Here is a 13,243-nt window from a genome sequence, read left to right on the forward strand (position 1 = left end):
GGGAAGGGGAACTCTTAGAAAGGGAGACTATTCCAGAGGACAGAAGGAAGCCCACACTTGCTTGGCAATGTGGCTTCCTCTTCCATCCCTGCCCTTATCTGGAATCCATTCATCTGTTCCCCATCTTTCCACCTATTTATCCACTACCCACCCTTGTATCTATCCACCCACCCACTTTCCTATCTGCCCATCCACTCCCCCTCCCATCCATCTATCCATCCACCCACCCTCCATTTATTCACTCCATCACTTACACCTGCAAGCATCATTGATGCATTTAACTCTATGCCAGATCCATGCCAGGCCCTAAGGAAGCAAAGGTGGCCAGGAACTTCAGTCCAGCAGGGGACACAGGCTTTGGACTCAACCATGTGGGAAGTGCCCCTACAGGAGGAGGGCCAGTGTGTTCCCAGTGAGGAGAGTAAGGAATTCTGTCTAGGAAGGACCATTAGAGGGGATCTTCCAAGGATGAGCAGGAATTCAGCATGGAGAGAGGACAAGGGACCGGCCATCTGTACAGATGGCCTAGCATGTGCAAAGGCTGGGGGGGAGAGAGAGAGAGAGAGAGAGAGAGAGAGAGAGAGAGAGAGGAGAGAGAGACGGAGACACCAAGTACTCAGCACAAATACTGAGCCTCTTCCAGACCTCACAGAGAGCCAGGCAGAACTGGGAAGGTCCCTGGGGCTCAGGATGACTCCTCCCACCTCCCACGTTTATCCTGCCTTGGCTCCCAGCCAGGCTGCAGCCCACTAATAGGCCCAAGGATACCTGAAGAGCTGGGGGAGCTGGGCCATGATGGACTTAGTGCTTGTATGTGCGCGCGCGTGAGTGTGTGTATGTGTACGTGCACAAGCACGTGCATGGGTGTGATTTACCGCCCCCTTTAGGAGCAGCACCCTTCCTGCTCACAACTCCACCTGCCCCATGCCCCACCATGCCCATCTTCCCTTGTGCTGCTGGTCAGGAGGGTTTGCATGTTAGCATGGGAGGACTGGAGGTGGGGGGTAGTGTGATCAGCGGCTTCAGGGCCATGCACCAGGAAGCCACCATTCTTGTTCTTGGTGAGGTGATTATCAGCACCCAGGATATTGACCTTGGATCTTATCAGAAGCCTGTTTTGTGGAGAGCACACACATTCTTTATGAGGACACCGAAGGACTATTACCACCAGGAAGGCAGTGGGACATTAAGGTCAGCTGATAAATTGAGAGACATGGTAATGACACCACCAGGCAGCAGCTTTATGGTCCTGCCCCAACCCTTTCTAGAAGGACTTAGTCCCTTGAATATGTGAAGTCACAAACATGACATCTTTTTTAAAAAAATGTTTTTATTGATTTTAGACAGAGGATGGAAGAGGGATAGAGAGAAACATCGATGTGAGAGAGCAACATGGATTGGCTGCCTCCTGCTTGCTCCCTACTGGGGAACCAAACCTACAACCCCAGCATGTGCCCTGACCAGGAATTGAACCAGTGATTTCTTGGTTCACAGGTTGATGCTCAACCACTGAGCCACCCCGGCTGGGCACAGGACATCTGGACAAGAGTATATGACAGCTGAGTGGGTGACTCTACCTAAGTGTAATGTGTATGTGAGAGAGAGAGAGAGGGAGAGAGACACCCCAGAACTCTGGCTCAGGCTGTGGGAGTCAGCTGGTGTCTACAATGCTATAGGCACCAGACATTAATTTGATCAATTTTCCTTCCCCCATCTTAGCTGAGTGGGTGGTGTGGCCCGTTCCTCAACATTTTTTAAAATCATTCATTTGTTTATCCTTACCCGAGGAGTGAGGATATTTCCCCATTGATTTTTAGAGAGAGGAGAGAGAAACATAATGAGAGACACAGCGATTGGTTGCCTCCTGCATGATCCCCACTACCCAACTGGGGCAGGGATCGAACCTGCAGCCCAGGTATGTGCCCTTGACCTGGAATTGAACCCATGACCCTCTGGTACACAGGCCAACACTCTAACCACTGAGCCATGCTGGCCAGGGCTGTGTCAGTTTCCTGTATTTTCATTTTTAAAATTATTATTATTATTATTTTTTAAATATATCTTTATTGATTTCATAGAGAGGAAAGGAGAGGGTGAGAGAGAGAGAGAGGGAGAGAGAGAGAGAAACATCAATGATGAGAGAGTCATTGATCGGCTGCTTCCTGCATGCCCCCAAGTGGGGATCGAGCCTGCAACTCGGGCACGTGCCCTGACCGGGAATCGAACCACGATCTCCTGGATCCTAGGTCAACACTCAACTGCTGAGCCATGCCTGGCCCAGCATTAATTATTATTTTTTAAAAATATGTCTATTGATTTCAGAGATAGGGAGAAACGTCAATGATGAGAGAGCCATTGATCGGCTGCCTCCTGCACGCTCCCTGCCGAGGATCGAGCCCGCAGACCAGGCCTGTGCGCTGACTAGGAATCAAACCTCTATCTCTTGGATCCTAGGTGGATGCTCAACTGCTGAGCCATGCCTGGCCGGGCTCTTATGTTCTCATTTAAACTGGCTTTGTAATCTTGCTATTATCTTTCTCATTAAGGAGTTTAAAAATAAACACAAACAGCCCTAGCTGGTTTGGTTCAGTGGTTAGAGCGTTGGCAGGCAGACTGGAGAGTCCTGGGTTCAATTCTGGCCAAGGGCAAGTACCTTGGTTGCAGGCTCAATCCCTGGCCCCCAGGATGTGTTTGGGAGGCAACCAATCAATGTGTCTCTATCACATCGAGGCTTCTCTCTCCTCTCTCTCTCTCTCCCCCCTTCCACCCCCTGAAAAGCAATGGAAAAAATGTCCTCATTGAGGATTAAAAAATAATAATTAAAAAGAAAAACAAGAACAAACAAAAAACTGAAGTACAGTCCTTGTCTAGTTGTATGGGAATTATTTCTAAGTTTTTGAATATTCTACCTGTTCTCTCTCTCTCTCCCCTCACATCAAGAATCATGGGACAACTAGAAAGGCTCCCTGGGACTAGACGGATGCTGAGGGCAGCAAGGCTGGTGGGCATAAGCCCTGAGGGCACATGGGTGGCCAGGGAACAGTGACCACAGCTGAGAGCTCAGGCAGCCAGTCCTGAGGAAGATAAGGGGGAGGGGCTGTGGCCCAGGACAAAGAGAGCCTTATAGATGGAGTGAGGCCTCAAGGGAGGTCCCAGGGGGCCCTAGCTGGAGGTTGGGGGTGGGTGGGCGTGGAGATTCAAATTTCAGATGCATCTCTAGCCTGAAGGGTTTTGGGCCCTAGTAGAGCTCGCACTAATACGCCGCCCCCCCCCCCCCATCCCCATTTCCTGACTTACAAAGGGGAAGAGACTTACAAAGGGGAAGAGACTTACCCAGCGGGGTCACACAGTGGGAGGCAGTTCTTGCCCCTCCCTAGTACACCTGCACTTTGGAGTCAGACCTGGTGCCTCCATCATCTTCAAAAGGGGGTGCGGCCCCTTCCAGTCCTGCCCCAGCGCTTATCACAGGTACATTGACCTTGGGGCTGACACTAACCAGGCCTGGAACCTCCTCTGGGTTGGGAGCAGCTCAGAACCAGCAAACCCAGGGAGGTGGGGAGACATCAGAGGGCAGTCCAGGGACCAAGCTCAGTTTAGAGCTGGTGGTCTCCTGCTCCACCCGATTTTCAGGGCACACAGACACACTGAGGAGCCTCTGCTGGGCTGTGGGGAAGTTTATTGCTGTTGGAGTGGCTTTCTGAGGAGGTGTCCAGTCTCTGGCCTTGCGCCGTCCAAGGCTGCCATTGGTTTCTGTGGTCATGGGCAGTGGCAGGCTACGGGGTGAGCAATGCTGCCTTCTGGGTGCTGGCTTGTTGCAGGCAAGGGGAAAGAGGTGTGCCCTCCCTCACCACTCGCCATGGGGCTGCCTGTCCACCTGAAACAGCCCTGCTTCCTGGACGGCCTTCCCTTCTTCCTGGACAGTCTTTACTTCCTCCCTCAGGATCTCATACAACAAGCTGGGCTAGAATAAAGGGTTGCAGGGGCCAGAGGTGGATAACTGACCTGGGCAGGACTGTGTGCGGTTCCCCAGCACGGGAGCTGGGCTGGGAGGCAGGAAGGAGGCTTGGAAAAGGAAGGGGGTCCTGGGCTGAGGGTTTTACCAGGTTTTGCAGCTTCTCCCCCAAGGCCAGGTTATCTGCTTGAATACTGCTCAGCGACTCCTGAAGCCTAGGGTTGAAAGACGCCTCCTCAGTCCCCAGGCTCTTGTTCTAGGCAGCCCCACCCCCCATAAGCTGTGTGACCTGGCACAGCCACCTGAGACAGGGGTTTCACCCAAAGCCCCCAGTCTTGTTTAGGGGTACCAGTTTTGCCACCCCAAACTTGCCTTTTGGGGTACTGATTTTAAAGCTGGTTAAGAAACAATGGACTCAGAAACTTTGATCCTCCCCTTACTTGCCTAAAGGAAGTTGCACAGAAAAACCTGCTTAAAGGAAGGGAACTGTGCAAGGCCTGTCCCATTGTTTCTGGGTGGCCCAGCAAGGATTGGTTTACCAAATGCTTGCTCCTGCTCATCTCCCTGAATTGCCTACATTCCCTTTGAAGTCCCAGACCCCTGCCTGCCTCTCCTTAGTCCAGAATGGCACATTAACCTCTAACCAGTGTATCTCCGGGTCTCACCTCTTAGGCTCCCCCGCATGTACATCGGTAATAAATTTTGGACATTTTTGCCTGTTAACCTGTCTCATGTTAATCTGATTATTAGCCCAGCTAGAAGTTATTTTTTGCACCCTCATATTGTCCTGGCAAAGCCATAGGTGAGAAGGGCAGGCTGCTTCATCACACAGGTGGCATAGAAAGCGCCCAAGGTCCTCTTTGCAAGGGGGCAGCAAAGGGCTAGCCACTCCACCCCACTAGGCTGTAGTGGGATTGCGACAAGATTCTGTGGAATTCTTGTGTGGAATTGGCGCTGCCTGAGCACTCTGAGTCAGCTGTGTCTGAACAAAAGCGCTGACCACTCAGAACCATGGCCTTGAGAGCCCACGTGCGGCCCTGGGGAAATGGTATCACACCTTCCCCACACCCAGCATAGACCTCTGTCTCCAAGGAGATATCTGACCCTGGCATTATCACAGATAGACAAACAGTCATGGGATCATGCAGACCCAAGCTCCAGAGCCTGACATGCAGAGAACAGAACCCCTCTACCACAGGCCAAACTACCCCTCAAGTTCTTGAACAATTAAAGTTGGGGTCCCTAATAGGCAGCCTTATAGATTGCCCAATAACCAGGCCTGTGGGCACACAGTCAATTGATGGGGAAGAGCTGTGGCCCCCACACCTGTGGGGCGGGTCCCACCATATGAGAAGGAAATTGATGCTTGGGAGGGATAAACCTGCTGGCCGGCAAGGAGGTCATCCAGAGTAGAAAAGGGAGGAGGGAAGGAAGAGGGCAAGTGAAGGTGCAAACTCGCAGCCCCCAAGCCCCAGGCCCTGGCCTCCCTGGGGAAAAACGCTGTGACCCACCTGCTCAGACCTGGCTCACCTCATGCAAGCATTCTGCAAATGGCTAATTTCCTTCAAGGTTTGCTGGGCGCCCCAGTCTTCCTCATCCAGGAACCGGCTCTCCTGGATCGCCAAGTCCCTAGGATGGGTTTGCAGTGAGGGTAGGACTGGAGGACCAATAGTCTGGGAGAGAATGGAGTGGTCAGACGCCAGGGGGCAGCCCAAGGCCTAGGCTCCTTCAGTCCTATCTGCCCACCCAGGCTGAGTCCTGGCCCAGGTCTGAGTGTTAATATGGGGTGGGATGCGGGGGACAGGGAGAAGCACCTTTGGCCTCCCTCACCTTCACACTCACACAGCCTTACTCTTTAGGGTCTTTCGGCTCAGGGGGCTCCACTTCGCTCAGGAGTGTAAACAGGAACTTGACCGTGGGTTCTGGTTGGAGGCCCAGCTTTGGCTCTGAAGAAGGTGGCTTTGGCAGAGGTATCATGGTGACCAAAGCAGCATGAGGCTGGCAGTCAAGTGGCATGAGGCTGGCACACTCTGGATCGATGGCTGGGAGTTCAGATCTCCACTCAGGCGGGGAAAGAATTTCTCCAGGTTTCCTGCCGCCCCTGCCTGTCACCTCCGTGCCCAACTCCCCAGAGACCTGAGGGTCTTCCAGTTTCTGCTCAACAGGCTGCACCACTGGCTCCTCAATGGGCTTAGAATGGGCTCTTCGTCTGCCCAGGGGAGACTGAGGAAGACAGAAGCCCAGCTGGTGAGCCACCTCCATCATCCCACAGCCTCCCCTTTCCAGCCTCATCTGGTTTTCATGGGCAGCCTCCAGCCTGGAGTCTCCACCACCAGTTCCATCCCTGCAAATGCCAGGGGTGGGGGTGGGGTTTGGAGGGTGGAATGGCACTATTTAATGGAATCCTATACAAGTGGAAAATCCCTCATTTTTGGTATAGAAATCATCTATCAGTTGGACATTGAAAAGCAATTAATGTGGCATTGAAGACCCTCCATTATGGACGCCATTGGTTCTAACCGACATACTAGTCCACCATCCCTGAACAAGCCTCTGCTCAGACCAGCCAGGAGCCTCGCTTCCCGACACCATCCCAAACCTTCCCTGGTGCCATACTCTTGTCTATGATGTTCACCTCTCCCATTCCTGCCCCCTTCTGCAATCTGAATTCAGCCTATGCTTTTTTCTGCTGAGCAAACTTGCCTCCCCCTGGGACCCCCCCCCCCCCCCCGCCAGGTCTGCAGTGGAGCCAGAGCTGGGCTGAGCCTGAGAATGCCCCTGAGGTGATATGAGAGGTCCCACCAAGGAAGCTTGAAATAGCAGCTTCTCCCCAAATCACAGAAAATCTTGTCAATAGATGGAATTGGCACCATTTTTCTCTCAGATTTTTCAGAATCTTGTGCATCTTCTGGCAAAATGATGGGGGACAATCCAATTAAAGGACAAATGGTGACCTCAGATGTGTCCCTCACACTGAGTTCTACTCAGGCTCTGACAGGCTGTGGGTTGTGGGGGATTCCACGAATGTGCTCTCTACGTTACATCAAACCTTTCCAGATGGCCTATATATCACCATTCCTGTCCACAGGACGTGAGTAGAACCTCCATGGTCCGCAGTGCCCGCAGAGGGGACCATAACTCAGACTCACAAAGCTCCAGGGTAGTGCCAATTCTGAGGCAGGGAGCTGCTCTGGGTGAGGGAAGGAGGTAGTAGGCAGGTGTGGGGAGGCTGTGGAAACTTAAGAATTTAAAGGCCTTGATTTGCCGTCTAGAAGGCAAGGACAAGTGTAAAGAGATCTGACGGAAGACTGGTTTGTGCCACCTGCATGGAGTTGCATGCATATCTACATCTTTGACTAGCTCCCAGGGGCTTCTGCACCCACTGCTGTAGAGCATCCTGGCGGGGCCAGTGTAAGGAGCGGGCTCTTTCACAGTAACCTGACAGGGAAACAAAGGCTGGACTCGGGATGAGGGGGAGGGTTCGTTCCCAGACACTTGATGAAGCTCTTAGCTGCCTCACTCCAGACCTGACTTCTTTCCTTCTGGAACAGCAGGGGATGGGGCTCCCCTTGAGACCTCCTATGCAGGTAGCCCTGTCTTAGAGGAATGGGTGTGAGCAGCTGGACAGGAAAACAGACATGGGGGGTAGGGGACAACCCTGTGACACAGCCCAAAGATGGCTAGCTTCCAGGGCCTCACACCATCAGCTCTGCCTTTGACCCAATGAAAGAAACACAATCTCCAAGCAGAAAGAAACTCTTCAACCAGGTTTATTAAAAAAAAAAAAAAGAAATCCCAATTTTCCCTTGAACTCCACATTCTTAGTTTTTCAGGACCAGAAAGGTTTGAAGCAATGACATCAATTCAACATCATCTGGCTACTCCTGATTCTGCAGGACTAAGACAATTCCCAGGAGTCCTGCCCATCCAAGCCAGTGAGGACAAGAATTCTTTGGGTGTGGCCCAGCTCAAGGGCATCTGGCCCACCCTGACAAGGGGGCTTGCTTGCAGGGTCTGACAAAGCACAAAGCGTTGAACAGGTAATCTGGGGCCCCCAGGCATTATAAAGAGCTTAATCAGCGCAGTTTCAGGTAACCTAACCAAACACTCATCTTCTGACACTGCTATCCTTAAGACCCTCCACTGTCCTCTTACCCTCTACTTCCACAAACCTGTAAATGTGCAAAGGTTCAACAACATGGGGGATGGTGCAAATTGTGGTTGGGGAGCCTATGAAAGCACACCTTTTACCAGCATTGAGAAAAGAGAAATGGGGGGGTGAGGAGTGAGGTTCCCTGAAGACAATGTGATCCCTCCCTGCCCCCTAGCTCAACTCCTGGCACCTGCCTCAGGCAGTGCCCTCATGTGAGAGGGCACTAAGGAAGCTACAGGTTAAAACTGCTATCAACCCCTGCCCCTTCTGTAAAGTGAGAAAAGCCTCCTAGAACTTTCCGAGTGTAGCTGCAAAATGCTGCTGGGACTAGGACTGTTCAACCTATACATTTTTTGTTCCAGAACTGGGCAGACTCTGTGCACTTTAGTTTGTAAGAAACAGGTGTGCATGACAAAATGGGTCACCTCCTGCCATAGGCCCCTTCTCAGCCCTCTGCAGGTGTCTAGTTCAGATGTACCCTTTGCCCCATGCAGCCAGCACTCCATCAGCCTGGTGTTTAACCAAATACCTCAACAGCAGAACACAGAACTATAAAATACAACACCTATGGTCTGAGACCAACTGAGGCTTTCCACTCTCCTTCTAAACCTGACTCTACTGGCCGAGTGTCCAGTTTCTTCCTGAGATAGAGCTGTCCCAATCCACGAATTCTCTCTTGAACCATCTACAAAATCTAAGACAAAACTCAAGCCACCAACAGAAGGCAACTCAACAGAGGGAGCCCGAGGCTGCTCTGGCTGGTGGTGCCTGTTTCTGTTGGGGCTGGCACAGAGCAGCCACATTCTCCAGACGGCAGAGATGCTCTCACCCACAATCCCCAGCCCTGTAACCTCCTCTGGCAGGGCCAGTGATTCTCCCTCCCTAGTTTGTGTACCAACTGGAAAGTGGCCAGAACACTACAGGAGGTAGGGAGGAGACGAGGGTGGGTCACTGACTAGAGCCAGGACACCTGGCCATGTGAGCCCTATTTCCTACAGCTGCCATGGGTGCTGCCACTGTGCAAACACTCAGGAGACAGACCTCATGTGTCGCAACAGCACATGCACAGGTAACAAGGCCAAGGAAGGGGACCCCAAGTGTCTTTTCTACAGGAAAAAGAGGCTATGTACAGGGGGAAGAGGAGAGTCTGGCTAGGTGCACCCCAGTTTCATCTCATTCAACCAGGAGATCAAACTGCTCAGCAGCTTCAAACTCAGCATTCATGGCCGCGGCCCACTCATCCAGCTCCGATTTCTGGGGGAAGAGAAATGGGAGGCAGGTGAGTGGGGAAGAGGGCATGTTGGCTGGAGCATGTCTACCCACACCCTGCACACAAGCTCCATCTTTCCCCCAAAACAGCCAGAGCTGAGCCCTGGCTCAGCATGTGTTCAGTGTCTCCCAGTGTGTGTGTGACGGCAGAGGAAGGCCCCTGCCCCTCACTCACCAGGATCTCCGGCACCTTCTTCTTCTTCCTTTTCTCTTTCACTGGTGGGGAGATTCCGGGGAGAGTCGTGTCCGGGACCCAGGGATCCACAGGGACCCTGGGGACCTCGATTAACTTTGAACACACCAGAGGCGAGACTCCGGCCAAGTCTTCTTTCCCTGGCAGCCCCTTGAAGCCAAAGTAGGATGGGCGGCCTGGGGTGGAGGTGGAGGCACAGTGAAGGGTGTCCAGGCGGCTGTAGGATCGCCTGACTTTCTTAGACATTTCCAAGTCTCTGGTGTCCAGGTCTCCTTCCCTGGAGTTTGACTCAACATTTGGGCTGTACAGCACAGGAGTGGGGGCGGGGGTGGCAGGGACACTACATGTCTTGAAGATGTCCTCCCCAGTAGGCTTCTTGGTAGGAGGGTGGTTTTCTTTCTCCAAGAAAAAAGCAATCTGTACCAGGACAGAAGAGAATGCCTCCGTTACTCAGCTCCATTACCTACTTCCAGAGGGACCCACAGGACACTTTTAAAAGGAAAAGAGGACACAGGTCAAGTAAGAAATCAGACGCCGAAACAGATGTGGGGACGGGAAGAAAAGAACAATTGGCCATTGCTTCTGCGGAAGTGTGTTTCTGTGACGCAAGAAGACTTGCCAGCACCTGCTGGTGCTGCAAACTCTCCAAAATGTGACCGGAATCTGGCCCCCTCTAACTGATGCAAGCCCCCCATTACCTGTCATCCAGGCCAGTCCAACAACCTTCTTTTTGTTTGTTTTTTAACCCTCACCAAGGATATAGTTATTTCCCATTGGTTTTTAGAGAGTGGGAGGGAGGGGCATCGATGTGAGAGAGACACATCAATTGGTTGCCCCAAATGGGGCCCAGGATCAAACCTGCAACCCAAGTACACGTCCTTGACCAGGAATCGAACCTGAGATCCTTTGGTGCACAGGCAGACACTAACCACTGGCAACACAGGCCAGGGCAATCACTATCTTGCTAAGACTCTCCAAAGGCTGCCCACAGAGCCAAGGACAAGAAGTCCAAGCTCCAGCCTGGCCGGCATGGCTAAGTAGTGGAGCATCGACCTACGATCCAGGAGATCGTGGTTCAATTCCTGGTCAGGACACATGCCTGTATTGCGGGCTCAATCCCCAGTGGGGGGCGTGTAGGAGGCAGCCGATCAATGACTCTCACTGATGTTTCTCTCTCTCTCTCCCCCTCTCCCTCTCTGAAATAAAAGACATATTTAAAAAAGAAAAAATACAAGCTCCTGAGGCTGGCTTTCATGCCTCATCAAGATTTGTTCTGGTTTAGCACACTCCCTCCCTGACAAGGTCTCCTGCGGACAACCAAACACGCTCATGCTCCCCAAACCTCATGGTGTGTGTGTGTGTGTGTGTGTGTGTGTGTGTGCGTGTGTGCGTGCGTGCGTGCGTGCGTGCGTGCGTGCGTGTGTGTGTGTGTGTACTCCAGGTCTCTATAAATACAGCTTCCTTTCACAGGTATATTCCTACTTGTCTGTAAAGATTTAAGACTCAGTTAAAACATTTCTTCTGTGAAATGCCCCTGAGCCATCTGGTCTAGGTGAGGTGCACTTCATAGCAGCTAGTTCTTTCCATATTGCAGTCCCCAGCATACAATTGTTATCACTTGTTCATTTGACTTTCTCCCCACTAGACTGTCAACCCTATGAGCTCCCAAAAAGTTAGCATTTCTTGGGCAAAGGACTTAAATATATACTTCTCCAGAGGACATACGGATGGCCAAGAGACACATGAGAAAATGCTCGACGTCACTAATCATCAGAGAGATGCAAATTAAAACCACAATGAGGTATCACTTCACACATGTCAGAATGGCTGCCATCAACAAATCAACAAACATGTGCTGGCGAGGGTGTGGAGAAAGAGGAACCCTAGTACACTGCTGGTGGGAATGCAGACTGGTGCAACCACTATGGCAAACAGTATAGAGGTTCCTCAAAAAATTAAAAATGGAGCTGCCGTTCGACCCAGTGATTCCACTCCTAGGAATGTATCCTAAAAATCCTGAAACATTCATCAGAAAGGATATATGTACCCCAATGTTCATAGCAGCACAGTTTACAATAGCTAAGATCTGGAAACAGCCCAAGTGCCCATCAGTAGATGAGTGGATAAAAAAGCTGTGGGACATTTACACCATGGAATACTACGCAGCTGTAAAGAAGAAGAATCTCATGCCCTTTGGGACAGTATAGATGGACCTGGAAAATATTAAGCTAAGTGAAATAAGCCAAGCAGTGAAAGACAAATATCACATGATCTCGCTTATATGTGGAATCTGAAGAACTTAATAAACTGGTGAACAGAACAGATTCAATGACATGGAAGCATAGATGAGACTGATGAATGTCAGAGGGATGAAGGAGGGCGGGTGGGTGGAGGGGGAGAGAGTAACCAAAGAATTTATGTGCATATATACACAACCCAAGGACATGGACAATGGTGGGGAGAGGGACTGGGGAGGGGGAAGGAACGGGGTGGAACGGGTCATTGGGGAGAAAAAGGGACATCTGTAATATTTTAAACAAAAATAAAATTTTTAAAAAATAAAATAAAGTAAAATAAGAAGTTAGCATTTCTCATTCATTATATTTTCAGGCACAACATCTTGGCTGCTGCTAAGACTGTAAACAAATGTACATATAACTTGTCTTACAACAACCATATATAAAAACTGAGAACAAGATGGAGCAAAAAGAAAGAGCAGTTGGGACACAGTTCAACTTTTAAAGGAAAATAGTAGAGGATACCAGGGCATCAAAACCTAATAAGTTTCTAGGAGTAAGCGAGATTGGCAATGCATGCAGGTGTCCAAAGGCAAGCTCAAAAGACTGCAAAACAGCTCCCCGAGCAGATGCGAGCAGACACTATGCCCCATCCCAGCTCTAGAATGTCCTGGATTCCACCCAACAAAGCAGATGAAAATGAACTCACCCTAGGGCTCCTTCGAGGTGAGTAGACAGATGGGATCTGTGGAGACAACAGTAACTGATCACATAGCGGGCCCCCAAATTTGCTCCCCCCACCAACCCCTCTCTCAGACCTCACCTCTACAGTATGGGCCACGATCTTCTTCAAGACGATGGGCTTTCTGGCTGGAGTCGCATGAGGTGCCTGGAGAGGAGGGATGACCATGAGTTCCATATTAGCCCAGGGGCCTCTAGGGAAGGAACTGAGGAACCCCGGGCTCACCTTCGGCCAGATTTCAGGGAGGGTATTGGGAAGATCGGAGCCTGATTTCCGCTGGGACCTCCGCAGAGACTGAGTAGCAAGTGAGGCCCTCGGCCCTGGAGAGAAAAAAAAGTTAGGAGATAGGGGAGGACTCTCTACCTCAGAGTCTGGAGCGCAGGTTCTGGAAGAGAGCGGCAGAAGGTTCCCAAATAGGCCCGCTGGAGGAGCCTTCCCCGAGGGCCTTCCTCACGGGTCTGCGCCCCTCAAACGCCTGGGCCCCTCTCTCCCGCGCGCCCTCCGCTCACCGGAGCCCTGGGCGGCCCCGCCGGACCGCGTTCGCCTCTCGGACATATCTAGCCTTGGTCTCGACCTTCTCCGCGCCGCCACCGCGGGTGGTGAGGCTCGCGCCAACCTCAAGGCTTTTCCGAAACAGTAACGTTCGAACTACCCGCCTGGCCTGAGAGGAAGCGGAAATGACGTAGAGCGTGAGGGT

The 13,243-nt window shown here is 51.6% G+C and overlaps 2 protein-coding genes across 5 annotated transcripts; both read right to left on the reverse strand.

Annotated features, from left to right (window-relative positions):
- Positions 1–3,844: 3,844 nt before the first annotated feature.
- Positions 3,845–6,486, reverse strand: LOC107533552 (uncharacterized). The gene is made up of 4 exons (XM_016208287.2): positions 5,805–6,486; positions 5,483–5,581; positions 4,101–4,167; positions 3,845–3,961 (listed from the first exon to the last, which is right to left on the reverse strand). The coding sequence occupies exons 1-4, from the start codon at positions 6,242–6,244 to the stop codon at positions 3,845–3,847; spliced, it is 723 nt and encodes a 240-aa protein (XP_016063773.2). The 5' UTR covers positions 6,245–6,486.
- Positions 6,487–7,704: 1,218 nt separating this feature from the next.
- On the reverse strand, positions 7,705–13,195 carry LOC107533578 (sororin). Of its 4 annotated transcripts, XM_016208326.2 has the most exons (6): positions 13,056–13,186; positions 12,772–12,866; positions 12,628–12,693; positions 12,514–12,549; positions 9,550–9,984; positions 7,705–9,359 (listed from the first exon to the last, which is right to left on the reverse strand). In XM_016208326.2, exons 1-6 carry the CDS (start codon positions 13,099–13,101, stop codon positions 9,279–9,281), a joined length of 759 nt encoding a protein of 252 aa, XP_016063812.1. In that variant the 5' UTR covers positions 13,102–13,186; the 3' UTR covers positions 7,705–9,278. The 4 variants fall into 4 exon arrangements, with proteins under 4 accessions (XP_016063812.1, XP_087678102.1, XP_016063810.1 ...); XM_087821976.1 differs by having other exon boundaries at positions 12,514–12,693; positions 13,056–13,193; XM_016208324.2 differs by lacking the exon at positions 7,705–9,359 and having other exon boundaries at positions 9,368–9,984; positions 13,056–13,188.
- Positions 13,196–13,243: the final 48 nt, after the last annotated feature.

Source organism: Miniopterus natalensis, chromosome 11, assembly GCF_054644295.1.
Source record: "Miniopterus natalensis isolate mMinNat1 chromosome 11, mMinNat1.hap1, whole genome shotgun sequence".
NCBI lineage: Eukaryota > Metazoa > Chordata > Mammalia > Chiroptera > Miniopteridae > Miniopterus > Miniopterus natalensis.

Bases quoted from the DNA above. Each gene is read 5' to 3' on its own strand.
- LOC107533552 (XM_016208287.2), bottom strand. From the start codon at position 6,244: ATGAGGCTGGAAAGGGGAGGCTGTGGGATGATGGAGGTGGCTCACCAG. The intron at 5,582-5,804 runs GTAAGGCTGTGT...AACCCATCCTAG, and splicing joins GAGCCGAAAGACCCTAAAGA to GGACTTGGCGATCCAGGAGA. The intron at 3,962-4,100 runs GTAAAACCCTCA...CCTTTATTCTAG, and splicing joins GGGAGAAGCTGCAAAACCTG to CCCAGCTTGTTGTATGAGAT.
- LOC107533578 (XM_087821975.1), bottom strand. From the start codon at position 13,101: ATGTCCGAGAGGCGAACGCGGTCCGGCGGGGCCGCCCAGGGCTCCG. The intron at 12,867-13,055 runs GTGAGCGGAGGG...TTTTCTCTCCAG, and splicing joins CGGGGCCGCCCAGGGCTCCG to GGCCGAGGGCCTCACTTGCT. The intron at 9,985-12,513 runs GTGAGTTCATTT...GTCCTGGTACAG, and splicing joins CACCTCGAAGGAGCCCTAGG to ATTGCTTTTTTCTTGGAGAA.